Source organism: Salmo trutta, chromosome 4, assembly GCF_901001165.1.
Source record: "Salmo trutta chromosome 4, fSalTru1.1, whole genome shotgun sequence".
Lineage (NCBI taxonomy): Eukaryota > Metazoa > Chordata > Actinopteri > Salmoniformes > Salmonidae > Salmo > Salmo trutta.
The window spans coordinates 34,360,753-34,376,047 of record NC_042960.1 but is presented as its reverse complement, the minus strand read 5'-3'; the positions used below and the strand labels follow the sequence as shown (position 1 = coordinate 34,376,047).

Below are 15,295 nucleotides of genomic sequence, written 5' to 3'. Positions count from 1 at the left end.
CGCATTAGGCTGAGAGAGGCTGGATTGAGGGCTTGTAGGCCTGTTGTAAGGCAGGTCCTCACCAGACATCACCGGCAACAACGTCGCCTATGGGCACAAACCCACCGTCGTTGGACCAGACAGGACTGGCAAAAAGTGCTTTTCACTGACGAGTCGCGGTTTTGTCTCATCGGGGGTGATGGTTGGATTTGTGTTTATCAAAGAAGGAATGAATGTTACACTGAGGCCTGTACTCTGGAGCGGGATCGATTTGGAGGTGGAGGGTCCGTCATGGTCTGGGGCAGTGTGCCACAGCATCATCGGACTGAGCTTGTTGTCATTGCAGGCAATCTCAACACTGTGGGTTACAGGGAAGACATCCTCCTCCCTCATGTGGTACCCTTCCTGCAGGCTCATCCTGACATGACCCTCCAGCATGACAATGCCACCAGCCACACTGCTCGTTCTGTGTGTGATTTCCTGCAAGACAGGAATGTCAGTTCTGCCATGGCCAGCGACGAACCCGGATCTCAATCCCATTGAGCACGTCTGGGACCTGTTGGATCGGAGGGTGAGGGCTAGGGCCATTCCTCCCAGAAATGTCCAGGAACTTGCAGGTGCCTTGGAAGAGTTGGGTAACATCTCACAGCAAGAACTGGCAAATCTGGTGCAGTCTATGAGTAGGAGATGCACTGCAGTACTTAATGCAGCTGGTGCCCACACCAGATACTGACTGTTACTTTTGATTTTGACACCCCCTTTGTTCAGGGACACATTATTCAATTTCTGTTAGTCACATGTCTGTGGAACTTGTTCAGTTTGTGTTAGTTGTTGAATCTTGTTATGTTCATACAAATATTTACACATGTTAAGTTTGCTGAAAATAAACAGTTGACAGTGAGAGGACATTTTTTTATTTTTTTTTGCTGAGTTTAGATAGGTGTACCTAATAAAATGGCCACTGAGAATGTCAGGCTCGGATTCACCATGCCAAAATGTTTTTCCGTAATTTCTTCCTGAGACGAGCGGAGTAAAAAAAAAACATAATTATCAGCTTCCATTCAGTCAGCGCATAAAACCGCTTTGGCAGGCCAAATATATACACTCCTTTCTTGAAACATTATCGTATCGCCTATTGAAACCTGAGCTTTCTACTTTACAAGTAACATTACTGTCCTTTTACTTTCATGGAGGAGTGGGGGGAATTGTTGTTAAGTTGCGCTCTCACTATTGGTAAAGGATAGACACGGGGAAATTGTACAGTCTTTATATCTATATTAGACATGTTTACGGCGACCCTATTGGACCTTGGCTTTATGGAAACGAGCACATATTTTAAAGAGCGCTCCGTAAACCACTCCTCAAACTGTAGGCCCGTCTCTTCAAAGTAACACAATTTAATTATATCTCAATTTGAGCAAAATAAGTAGTTTTGTTGTAAATAATTCAGGTAAAGAGCCCCACAGTCAGGCAGACATCTGAATGTTCTATCATAAAGTGAGAACAATTAGGTTCCCTGGCTGATGTGGCTTCTACTTAGAAATACAATAGGAGTAAATGAATAGATGACATTCACTGCTATAAACCAGTCTCCAATATAATCACATCATTTACAGACCCACCGCGGACCTTTTGTATGAAAAAGCGTCCCATGGTCTGTTTTGTCAATGAGCTCAATGTATTCCAAATACTTGATCCCAATAATTTACGTAGCGAAGTAAACGATGCCCCCTCTGGTATGATATTTTGCGAACTGTCTGGGACTCGTTGTTGGCTCCATGTTTACTACTCCAAAGATATTTGACTTAAGTCAGACGAAATTAACTGCAATACACTGATCTCAAATATATTTGCATAACTAGGCTACACAGAACCACGGCGGAGCCATTGTGTAAAATGTATTTTCTGTCCCCAGTGCAACATGCCTAGCTGTGCCCACTTGAGCGTAGCTTACGGAGAGCTCTTTTAAATAAGCGCTCGTATCGCCGTATTCCAACTGATTGAGTTATCTATAAACACCTGTGGGGTAGGTAGGAAAGACGTTTCAACTTATATCTACCAGTAAATGCTAACTAGGAAAACAATGGGTATGCAAACCAGGCATTGAAAAAGTTTGGTCTGAAGTCTTGGTTAGTAGGCGATTTGCGAAGCGCAGTCATTATGCACTGTTTGCGTGAACATTTTCTAAAGGCTTTCCCAAAAAAACTTCACAATTACATATTTGCTGCAAATTAGACCTACCTGACAGAATGATATTATGCTGATTTGTATCAATGGGGAGGGCATTTGTTTTGCTCATTTGAATTAAAGGACAACACCTTTAATAGTGATTTTGACAGTGAAAATCTATAGGAAAACTCAAACGCCTTTCCTTCAGGCGGCCATTTGGGAATTTTTGGCAAAATGTGAGTATACTCACTTCTCCAGACACCACTGCATAGGGCCGATTTGAAAGGCAGCAGTCACACACTGCATGATGTTAAAGGATAAGCAATCCATTCACTTGGACATAATAAGTCAGTAAGTCCCAATCATATGAATACAAAAATAGTTTAAAAAAAAAACACCACATACTCGTGAAAATAGTACCAAAGTAATTATAAAAACTGTAATTACCAGGCAGGGGGGGTGGAACGGTTAGGAGGGGGTGGAGGGTTGAGGGGCTACTGACCAATATGGTTACTGTCATAATAGGGATGGTGTGGGGGAGGTAGATTTGGGTTTGTCTGTTGAGGTATATGATATGTCATTTCACACACATGTTGATCTCTCTTCTCTGTCCTTCAGTGAAGCCATCAATGTTCCCATGATCCCACTGGGTCTGAAGGAGACAAAGGAAGTGGACCTCACTGTTCCCCTCAAGGTGAGGAAAAAAATATGCCTCTTGCTCTCTCTCTCTCTCTTTTGAAGTGACTGAGCTTGTCCTTTCCTCTTCTCTCTCAGGAATATATCTGTGAGCACTACAGGGAGGACAGCTCTCTGTTTGAGAAGGAAACTAAGGAGTTTATGGAGCTCAGACAGGTTAGAACAAAAGTCAACCGTTCTTGAAAGCACTGCCACCTAGTAGCTTTAGCTATATCACTAACAATATAAACTGGCCGGCTAAATGTTTGATAATTCTGACTATCATATCATTTATACACTGGCTGTGTAAATGATATGATAATTGTTTATTCACAAAACAGAGTATGTTTTAGTTGGTAAATGTGTTCACATATTAATGTTGTTGTTAACATAGCTTGTAAATGTATTGTTATATAGTCATGTCATCATATGTTGCATTGATTGTGTGTGTGTGTGTGTGTGTGTGTGTGTGTGTGTGTGTGTGTGCGTGCTAATATATGCCTCTGTGTAATCATCAGGCAATGCGTACCCCCAGTCGTAACGAGGCAGGTTTGGAGCTCCTGATAGAGTATTATAACCAGCTGTACTATCTGGACCAGAGGTTCTTCCCCCCACACAGAACACTAGGAGTCCACTTCCACTGGTCAGACTCTTAGTCTCACACAAACTCTTCACTTACAGTGCCTTCAGAAAGGACACACACACACACACACACAGAAACCTTTCTGTGTTCCCCCCCTCTCCTTGACTCATACAGTGCCTTCAGAAAGTATTCATACCCTTGACTTATTCCACATTTTGTTGTTATTGATAAAATATATTATTTTCTCACACTACCCCATAATGACAATGTGAGAACATGTTTTTAGAAAAGTTTGCTAATTTATTGAATATGAAATACAGAAATGTCTCATTTCAGATAAGTATTCACACCCCTGAGTCAATACATGTTACAATCACATCTTTCTGGGTGTCTCTAAGAGCTTTGCACACCTGGATTGTACAAGTTGGTTGCTGATCATTGCTAGACAGCCATTTTCAAGTCTTGCCATAGATTTTCAAGGCAATTTTAATTCAAAACTGTCACTAGGCCACTCAGGAACATTCAATGTCGTCTTGGTAAGCAACTCCAGTGAATATTTTGGCCTTGTGTTTTAGGTTATTGTCCTGCTGAAAGGTGAATTTGTCTCCCAGTGTCTGTTGGGAAGCAGACTGAACCAGGTTTTCCTCTAGAATTTTGCCTGTGCTTAGCTCTATTCCATTTCCTTTTTATCTTAAAATACTCCCTGGTCCTTGCCAATGACAAGCATACCCATAACATGATGCAGCCATGTTATATGTTGCGTTGGATTTGCCCCAAACATGACACTTTTTTTATTCAGGACATAAAGTTATTTTCCTTGCCACATTTTTTGTTTTACTTTAGTACCTTATTACAAACATTTTTATTCTGTACAGGCTTCCTTCTTTTCACTTTGTAATTTAGGTTAGTATTGTAGAGTAACTACAATCTTGATCCATCCTCAGTTTTCTCTTATCATAGTCATTAAACTCAAACTGTTTTAAAGTCACCATTGGCCTCGGTGAAATCCCTGAGCGGTTTCCTTCCTCTCCGGCAACTGAGTTCGGAATGATGCACCATCCAAATTGTAATGAATAACTTCATCACGCTAAAAGGGATATTCAGTCTCTGCTTTTTTATTTTTTGTCTACCAATAGGTGCCCTTCTTTGCGAGACATTGGAACTTATGTGACTTGTTAAGCACATTTTTACTCCTGAACTTATTTAGGCTTGCCATAACAAAGGGGTTGAATATTTATTGACTCAAGACATTTCAGCCTTTCATTTGTAAATAATAATTCTAAAAGCATAATTCTTCTTTGACATTATCGGGTATCGTGTTAAGGCCAGTGACACAAAATCTAAATGTAATCTATTTTAAATTCAGGCTGTAACACAACAAAATGTGGAAAAAGTCAAGGGGTGTGAATACTTTCTGAAGGCACACCCACTCAACCTTTATTTTCTTAGTCACTCCTAACCTTGGAGTTGTGTCTCTCTCACCAATCTTCGCTCTTGTTTTTTAAGTTTAGAATTACTCTAAACACCCCTTTCTCACTCTCCTTCGCTCTCTTTCGGTCTCTCTCTATCCCCCTCGTGTCCCCCCCACTGTCTCTAGGTATGACTCTCTGACGGGTGTGCCGTCATGCCAGCGTGCGTTGGCATTTGAGAAGGGAAGTGTGCTGTTCAACGTGGGAGCTCTCTACACACAGATAGGAGCCAGACAGGACCGCTCTGCTGCAGCTGGCATAGACAGGGCTATAGACGCTTTCCAGAGGGCTGCAGGTAGCCCTAAACACGCACACACACACAAACATGGCATGCACACACAAACTACTATTACAGGAACACAACCACAAGGGGCCCTGGGGAGGGAATACCAGTGCCTGAGATTCTACACATTAACACACCACAGTTGGAGTTCAGACACAACTGCAGATCATACATTTCATATGCAACTGTCATCTTCTCTTTGTATGAATAATTTTTTTTCTGCGTTTTTAGTATTTTTCTGTATAAAACTGTAAACTATAAAAGTGTATAAAATCTGGGTGTGTCTAGGTGCATTTAACTTCCTGAAGGAGAACTTTTCCAACGCTCCCAGTCTGGATATGAGCAGCCCGTCGCTATGCATGCTGGTCCGGCTGATGATCGCCCAAGTGCAGGAGTGTGTGTTCGAAAGGGTCACACTCACCACGCAGGACACACACTTCACCTCCCAGCTACAAGTGGCTCAAGAGGCCGCACGAGTGAGGGGACCAGTGTGTCTGTGTGTGTGTGTGTGTGTGTGTGTGTGTAGATAGCCAACATGTTCTTGTCACTGGTGCTCATGACCTTGATCCAGTGCCCTTGTTAAGGACTTCTCTTCTGTTCACCTCACTCTCTTTCTCTGTCCCCCTCTGTCTGTGTGCCTACATGCACGTGTGTAGGTGACAGATGTGTATAGCTTGGTTCACCAGACCATGTCCCAAACCCTGGTTAAGGACTATGTTTCACTCTCTCACTCTCAGACTTTATTCACATGGCAAGTTAAATGACTTACATTGTCAAAGGACATACTGTATAACAATGGTCAGACTAATAGTAGGCCTAGTACTCGTAGTAGTGGTAATGATCTTAACAATAGTAATGAGAACAACATTAAATAAAAGTAATTGTAGTAGGCTAGTTGTACATGACTGAAAAGCCACATGGCATGGTATACTACATGACCGAAAGTATGTGGACACCTACTCGTCGAATCTCTCTTTCCAAAATCATGGCCATTAATATGGAGTTGGTCCCCCCTTTGCTGCTATTACAGCCCCCACTCTTCTGGGAAGGCTTTTTCACTAGATGTTGGAACATTGCTGCGGGGACTTGCTTCCATTCAGCCACAAGAGCATTAGTGAGGTCGGGCACTGATGTTGGTCGATGAGACCTGGCTCGCAGTCAGCATTCCAATTCATCCCAAAGGAGTTTGATGGGGTTGAGGTCAGGGCTCTGCAGGTCAGTCAAGTTCTTTCACACCAATCTTGATAAACTATTTCTGTATGGACCTCGCTTTGTGTACGGGGGCTTTGTCATGCTGAAACAGGAAAGGGCCTTTCCCAAACTGTTGCCACAAACTTGGAAGCACAGAATCGTCTAGAATATCATTGTATGCTGTAGCATTAAGATTTCCCTTCACTGGATCTAAGGGACCTAGCCCGAACCATGAAAAACAGCCCCAGACAATTATTCCTACTTGAGCTTTACACCACTCCAGTTGACGCTTGGCATTGCATATGGTGATCTTAGGCAATTTCACGAAGCTCCCGACGAACAGTTCTTGTGCTGACTTTGCTTCCAGAGGCGTTTTGGAACTCGGTAGTGAGTGTTGCAACTGATGACAGACGATTTTTACACGCTTCAGCACTCGGCAGTCCCGTTATGTGAGCTTGTGTGGCCTACCACATCGCGGTTGAGCCGTTGTTGCTCCTAGACGTTTCCACTTCACAATAACAGCACCTACAGTTGACCTGGGCAGCTCTATCAGGGCAGACATTTGACTAACTGACTTGTTGGAAAGGTGGCATCCTATGACAGTGCCACGTTGAAACTCACTGAGCTCTTCAGTAAGGCCATTCGACTGCCAATGTTTGTCTGGAAATTGCATGGTTGTGTGCTCGATTTTTATACACCTGTCAGGAACGGGTGTGGATGAAATAGCAGAATTCACTGATTTGAAGGGGTGTCCACATGCTTTTGTATGTATAGTGTATGAAAGCCAAAACAAAACAAAATTGCAAATACTATTGTTGCATTGTACTTTTCACTGACTGGCCCTCTGGTTGTGGCAGGAGGCCACATACTGACCTTGTCTGCCCAAACTACACATTTTGGTTTTTCATCCAATACATTTTTTAAAATCATTTTATAGTTTCAAATTAGTTTGTTTTTAGAAAGAAAGATTATCTTAGGTGTAAGTATTTGTCACAGTGTAGTAGGAAATCCTGCTCATTCTCTACCTTTCCCCGGGAGCAGAGTTAGCACAGCCTGTCCTGTGTCTTCTTTCGCTCTCTCTCTCTCTCTGTAGGTATCAGATTTTTATAGCTTGGTGCTAAAGACCAGATAAGGACTATGTTCCATTCTCTTGACTCTCTCTCTCTCTCTCTCTCTTCATCCCGCTCTTTCTCTCGCTCTGTAGGTATAAGACCTATATACTGTAAAACTTAAATTAATAGCCCGGGCGTTTATTTGTTTAAATCACTGAACTCAACAGGCACTTATTACAGACAGGCTTCTATTTGAGTTATTTGTCTATTTAATGCACAGCTTTTGCTGCTTTGCATAGTTAATTGTTTAATTTCAGCATTCATCACTTCCAGCATTTTAATAAATTTCTCACTTTTCTGCACTGTGTTATGATTTGCACACTGTCACATTTCTCTCTCTCTCTCTCCCATATATATATGTATATGAGAGAATGCACAGTTAAAGAGGAGAATAATATTGTTCTATTTATAAAACTTTTCCTTGACAGAACAATATTATTCTCCTCTTTAACTGTGCATTTTTGTCAGTTCTTACTTTTGCCACTAGATGGCGATCTGATTTTCTAGGTGTATGTACTCCCTAAGTTGTTTACTGTTTTTGTGCTTGCCAGCTAGCAGTTCTCAGCTGCTAGCAGTTTCTTACTGGCGATTTAAAAACGGATGATTGCCATTTTTTTTTTTTTTTTGAGTCATTACTGAATTATTTAATGTAACAAATCAAACATTAAACCTTGTAAACAATTCATGGTGAACTCGTAAATAATTTATTTAGACCTAGAGTTTATTTGAAACAGTGTTTATTTGCTGAAATGTGTGCCGTTGACCGGCTATTAAAAGGGACAGGTGGCTATTTGAGACTGTGTTTAATTGATGTTTTACAGTAACTTGGTACTCCAGACCCTGTCTCAGCCCCTAGTGAAGGCCTATGTTCCATTCTCCTGTCTCTCTTCATCCCTCTTTTTCTCTCTCTCTCGCTATAGGTATCAGACGTGTATAGCTTGGTGCTCCAGACCATGTCTCAGCCCCTAGTGAAGGACTATGTCCCATTCTCCTGGGCCTCCATGGTTCAGGTGAAATCAGAACACTTCAGAGCTCTCTCACACTACTATGCTGCTGTCGCTCTCTGTGACCGCACACGTAAGTACCACTGTGCAGTGTGTGGGTGTGTGTTGAGTTGAGTCTGATATTGATGATGACAGGAATGACGATCGTGGTGGTTCGGGAAATTGTCCTGTTTGTGTGTGTGTTTTAGTATGAGTGTGTGTATTCCTGTAAATGTGTGTCTACCTGCCAGTGTGTGTTGTGTCCCGTAGAGTCCATTGATGAAGAAGAGTGTGATGAAGAGGGAGAGAAGGCTCTCCTCCAGCTCCATGTCAGTAATCCTGCTGGACCCCCACTCAGCCAGGTGCTCAGAGACCCTGAGGAGAGACGCAAACTGGGTGAGAATGTACGCACGCACGCACTCACCAACACACACAAACACATACAGGTGAAGTCGGAAGTTTACATACACTTTAGCCAAATATATTTCAACTAAATTTTACACCATTCCTGACATTTAATCCTAGTAAAAATTCCCTGTTTTAGGTCAGTTAGGATCACCACTTTATTTTAAGAATGTGAAATGTCAGAATAATGGTAGTGTGATTTATTTCAGCTTGTATTTATTTAATCACATTCCCAGTGGATCAGAAGTTTACATGCACTCAATTAATATTTGCTAGCATTACCTTTAAATTGTTTAACTTGGGTCAAATGTTTCGGGTAGCCTTCAACAAGCTTCCCACAATAAATTGGGTGAATTTTGGCCTATTCCTCCTGACGGAGCTGGTGTAACTGAGTCAGGTTTGTAGGCCTCCTTGCTCGCACACGTTTTTTCAGTTCTGTAAAAAAAAAAAATCTATGGGATTGAGGTCAGGGCTTTGTGATGGCCGCTCCAATACCTTGACTTTGTTGTCCTGAAGCCATTTTGCCACAACTTTGGAAGTATGCTTGGGGTCATTGTCCATTTGGAAGACCCATTTGCGACCAAGCTTTAACTTCCTGACTGATGTCTTGAGATGTTGCTTCAACATATCCACATCATTTTCCTTCCTCATGATGCCATCTATTTTGTGAAGTGCACCAGTCCCTCCTGCAGCAAAACACCCCCACAACATGATGCTGCCACCCCCGTGCTTCATGGTTGGAATGGTGACCATGTTCTGTTATAATATCCACCCGGCACAGCCAGAAGAGGACTGGCCACCCCTCATAGCCTGGTTCCTCTCTAGGTTTCTTCCTAGGTTTTTGGCCTTTCTAGGGAGTTTTTCCTAGGGAGTTTTTCCTAGCCACTGTGCTTCTTTCACATGCATTGCTTGCTGTTTGGGGTTTTAGGCTGGGTTTCTGTACAGCACTTTGAGATATCAGCTGATGTACGAAGGGCTATATAAATAAATTTGATTTGTTCTTCAGCTTGCAAGCCTCCCCCTTTTTCCTCCAAACATCGATGGTCATTGTGGCCAAACAGTTCTATTTTTGTTTCATCAGACCAGAGGACATTTCTCCAAAAAGTACGATCTTTGTCCCCATTGGCAGTTGCAAACCGTAGTCTGGCTTTTTTATGGCGGTTTTGGAGCAGTGGCTTCTTCCTTTCTGAGCGGCCTTTCAGATTATGTCGATATAGGACTCGTTTTACTGTGGCTATAGATACTTTTGTACCTGTTTTCTCCAGCATCTTCACAAGGTCCTTTGCTGCTGTTCTGGGATTGATTCGCACTTTTCGCACCAAAGTATGTTCATCTCTAGGAGACAGAACGCGTCTCCTTCCTGAGCGGTATGACGGCTACGTGGTCCCATAGTGTTTATACTTGTGTACTATTGTTTGTACAGATGAACGTGGTCTCTTCAGGTGTTTGGAAATTGCTCCCAAGGATGAACCAGACTTGTGGAGGTCTACAAATTTTTTCTGAGGTCTTGGCTGATTTCTTTTGATTTTCCCATGATGTCAATCAAAGAGGCACTGAGTTTGAAGGTAGGCCTTGAAATGCGTCCACAGGTACACCTCCAATTGACTCAAATGATGTCAATTAGCCTATCAGAAGCTTCTAAAGCAATGACATCATTTTCTGGAATTTTCAAGCTGTTTAAAGGCACAGTCATCATAGTGTATGTGAACTTCTGACCCACTGGATTTGTGATACAGTGAATTATAAGTGAAATAATCTGTCTGTAAACAATTGTTGGAAAAATGACTTGTGTCATGCACAAAGTAGATGTCCTAACCAACTTGCCAAAACTATAGTTTGTCAAGAAATTTGTGGAGTGGTTGAAAAACTAGTTTTAATGACTCCAACCTAAGTGTATGTAAACTTCTGACTTCAACTGTATCTATATTTGATTTGCAAGCATGGCCTTTGAGGTCCTGCTAAAGCTTTTCCTGTGTGTTTGTGTGTGCGTGCGTGCTCTAGGTAAGGCCCACCTGCGTCGTGCATTGATCAGACATGAGGAAGCTATGAGAGTACACGGTCTGTGTAAGATCTTAAGGAAGATGGATATTCTACAGGAGGTGCTCTCCTTCGTGCACAAACGCTCTTTGGACAAATACTCTGAGATGGACCGAGAGGACGACTTCGATGAGACAGCAGAGGCTCCCGAGATACACTGTGAGTGTGTTTTGTAAGTGTGAGCACCAGTAATTAGACTGTGTGTGTGTGTGTGTGTGTGTGTGTGTGTGTGAGAGCAAGTTTTTCAGTAAAGAGATACAATTGTTGGAAAAATGACTTGTGTCATGCACAAAGTAGATGTTCTAACAAGAAATTTGTGGAGTGGTTGAAAAAGAGTTTTATTGACTCTTCCGACTTGTACTGAAATTGTATATACAGTTTAATTTAGGCTTTGAGAGGCTTAATGCCTTAATATTTAAAAGTTTTAATTATAGAAATATTATTTATAATATTATATAAATATGCTCATTTAACTTGATCTGGTTTGCCATTCCAAATAAAGGGAAATATTATTTTCAAAAATTTTAAAAGGTTGTCAACCGATTTCGAATGTGAGATTGTCTTACCTGATGACGTGAGAGAACCCCGCTGCTTCCAGAGGGTTCCAAAAGCATGTACCACGCCAAATGCATATCTACTGTCAGTGTAAATGGTAACAGTTTGTCCTTTTAGCCAAAATGCAAGCTCTCATAAGAGCAAACAACTCAGCAGCTTGAGGTGTGAGGGTAATTTAGCACTTTCAAGTTTGGTAGATGCTGTTACAGCATAAGCCACAAGTGGTTCTCCCTTGTCAGACCTCTGAGCTGAGCCATCCACAAATTATTCCAAATCAGCATTCTGTATTGGTACATCAGTTAAGTCTGACCTTGGTTTGGATACCATCTTCATGTGCAGTCATGAGGTTCTCCGTCATCAGGGGTCGGCAACAGTGTAGCTGGATTGGACACAGTCCACCTCTTCAGGGTCACATGAGACATTGCAAGTAGCACATTCTGATTCTCCCTGGAGTCAGGTGTGCTCTCTTTGCCTGTGAAATAAGAGCATGGACCGCATGTAGGACGTGAACAGTTAACTGGCACATAGCCACAATATCTGCACACGCTAACACAGTTTCAGTAGCAGCCACCGCCCTTTAAACAACACACCAAACCTCTCGACACACTGTCCTATTGTTTAGGATTGTGACCCACTGGTCTCTGCTTTCCTCCATGTTCCTGTGTCAAAACAGAAGACCCCAAACCATTTTTCTCACACACAAACAGATTAAATGGTTTAGTGGTTAGGGAGCCCCAAGCATGGGGAAGTAGTCATAAGTTGTTTGTTTTGTCAGGGCCGTTAAACCCTCAGGGGTCCACTTTATCTTATCATTCATAGCCATTTTGTGACCATAAGTGAGATCAGAGAGAGGCTGGACAACCTCAGCATAGTCAGACAGCCACACCCTACAATACCCTGCCATACCAGTCAGTGACATCATGTGTTGCTTGGTAACAGGCTGTGAGACAGAGAGAATGGCTTGCACTCTCTGTGCCCAGCTGGGAGTGATATCATCACCCAGATATTGAACCATTTGGGAGATTAGTTGCAACTTCTCTTTTGGTACTTTGGCCGTTCTCTGACAGAGCTCTTGTGTCAGTTTCACAGGACTGGAGAGTCTCAGCATAGCAATAAGTCATCCACGTACTGTATTAGAGTGCTCCCCTCCGGAGGAAGGAAACCCTCAATTTTGTGCCAATGCGGTTTAAAAAATTGCGGGGGGAGTCCGTGTACCCCATGGGGACCATCGGTCCAAGTAAATCTCTTGCCAAGGAACGTAAAAGAAAACCAGAACTGAAAATCTGGTGCCACGGGGATGCTAAAAAAACGCATTAGCCAAATCAATAACTGAAAACCAATTTGCTGGAACTGCAGACAACAGTGTAGTAGGATTGGGAACCACATAGGTGATGCTGTGTTTGCTCGTGTCCGAGTCCTTTCTTACTTGCAAGATAGGTGTTTTGCAAGGTGACTATGGACACAGGACTAACGCTCTGTTTTCTAACAGTGAGCATGTTCATGTGTGATACCTGCAATTAGCATCTTTACTAAGTGGATTCTGTGCTCTGGAAGGGCGCCTGGTATCTTTGGGATTGACTACAAGGGGCTCAGCCCCCTTCATCCTGCCAAAATCATACTTATCCCTTGCCCGTAGGCAATCGCTATGTTCCAAGATGGCGTAGCAGTCGGATGTGTGTTATTGTCTTGTCCCTTCCTACCCCATGTTAACATCGTTTTTCCTTGGGGTTTTTTTCGTATATATTTTAATATCACTTTCCATCTACGGACTGAATATACTCTCCTGCAAGCCGCCTCACCCAAAGTGGTACGGATCTGCTATTTTATACTTAAGAATCCGGATCCCCCATCAAAAGCTAGCCAGCTAACTTGCTACCAGCTAACTGGCTGCTAGCAAACTGCGGCCCGCTACTGTCTAGAACACATCGGACTGTCAGCTTAAGAGGCCCATCGGACAAATTCTTTGGCCACTATACCTAGTTTTACCACACGGAACCCTACTGATCCGTCTTCTGAACCGGAACTCCGACTACTAACTAGCTAGTAGTCAGCTAGCCACTGCTAGCGGTCATCAGCTACCTCTAGCACGGACAACTCTCGCCAGTCTGCACAGCGCAACCCAAACCAGAGAAAATCTGACTTATTTTTCTCCATATCTCCGGATTCCTACCGCAAGCTCCGACCTTTTTTTCACCTGGATCATCGCAGCTAGCTAACTGCTATCCAAATGGCCACTCCTGGCTAATATCTCTGTCCCGAAGCAAGAACCAATTAGCCTGGCGCTAGTTTTGCTAGGCCCATCTCCCGGCGAGCCAAAGAGGTCCATCAGCCACTCCTTGGGCTACTATACCTATTTTGGACCCCCGCCGACCCATCACGAGTGGACCACCGACGTGTTTCGCCCGAGGGGGTTTCTCTCAACTGGCTCCGCCGTCGTGTTCTCCACTGAATGCCCATCCGCTAACATATTAGCCACAGACTGCTAGCTATCCAGAGCACATCGGCCCATCGGACAAATTCTTTGGCCACTACACTTTTTTTCTTTTTTTTGCCAATTGGCCTGGTTTACCACACGGAACCCTGCTGATCCGTCTGCCGACATAATAGCACGAGGGGGCCACAACAGACTTTCTTCCGTCGCAACATCCCTCCAAGGCCCTTTTGCTAGCCCCGGCCGCTAGCAGCCGGAAGCCACTCACTGGACTCCTATGTTCACTCGGCTACGCATGCCTGTTGCTAACGTCAATATGCCTTGTTCATTGCTGTTTTGGTTAGTAATTATTGCCTTATTTCACTGTAGAGCATCTAGCCCTGCTCAATACGCCTTATTTAACACTTTAGTTCCACCTACCACACGTGCGGTGACATCACCTGGCTTAAATGATATTTCTAGAGACTATCTCTTTCATCATCACTCTATGCACAGGTTTACCCTCACTGTACTCACATCCTACCATACCTTTTGTCTGTACATTATGCCTTGAATATTTTCTACCATACCCAGAAATCTGCTCCTTTTACTCTCTGTTCTGAACGTACTAGGCGACCAGTTCTTTTAGCCTTTAGCCGTACCATCATCCTACTCCTCTTCTGTTCCTCTGGTGATGTGGAGGTGAATCCAGGCCCTGCAGTGCCTAGCTCCACTCCCATTCCCCAGGCGCTATCATTTGTTGACTTCTGTAACCGCAATAGCCTTGGTTTCATGCATGTTAACATTAGAAGCCTCCTCGCTAAGTTTGTTTTATTCACTGCCCTAGCACACTCTGCCAACCCAGATGTCCTGGCCGTGTCTGAATCCTGGCTCAGGAAGACGACCAAAAACCCTGAAATTTCCATTCCTAACTATAACATTTTCCGACAAGATAGATAGAATTGCCAAAGGGGGCGGTGTTGCAATCTACTGCAGAGAGAGCCTGCAGAGTTCTGTCTTACTATCCAGGTCTGTGCCCAAGCAGTTCGAGCTTCTACTTTTAAAAATCCACCTTTCCAGAAACAAGTCTCACCGTTGCCGCTTGCTATAGACCACCCTCTGCCCCCAGCTGTGCTCTGGACACCGTATGTGAACTGATTGCCCCCCATCTATCTTCAGAGCTCATGCTGCAAGGTGACCTAAACTTGGACATGTTTAACACCCAGCCATCCTACAATCTAAGCTTGGTGCCCTCAATCTCACACACATGATCAATGAACCCACCAGAAATAACCCCAAATCCGTAAACACGGGCACCCTCAGAGATATCATCCAAACCAACTTGCCCTCTAAATACTCCTCTGCTGTTTTCAACCAAGATCTCATCGATCACTGCCTCATTGCCTGCATCCGTAATGGGTCTGCGGTCAAACGACCACCCCTC

The 15,295-nt window shown here is 43.4% G+C and overlaps 1 protein-coding gene across 2 annotated transcripts in view; it reads left to right on the top strand.

Annotated features, from left to right (window-relative positions):
* Positions 1–15,295, top strand: part of LOC115192275 (rhophilin-1) — a 50,532-nt gene that overhangs the window by 19,561 nt on the left and 15,676 nt on the right. For both annotated transcript variants that reach the window (XM_029750586.1, XM_029750588.1), the window contains 8 exons: positions 2,767–2,842; positions 2,923–3,000; positions 3,342–3,466; positions 5,004–5,170; positions 5,447–5,634; positions 8,382–8,538; positions 8,715–8,840; positions 10,851–11,045. In XM_029750586.1, the coding sequence (XP_029606446.1) occupies positions 2,767–2,842; positions 2,923–3,000; positions 3,342–3,466; positions 5,004–5,170; positions 5,447–5,634; positions 8,382–8,538; positions 8,715–8,840; positions 10,851–11,045 (1,112 nt within the window). The remainder of the gene's footprint in view (positions 1–2,766; positions 2,843–2,922; positions 3,001–3,341; positions 3,467–5,003; positions 5,171–5,446; positions 5,635–8,381; positions 8,539–8,714; positions 8,841–10,850; positions 11,046–15,295) is intronic.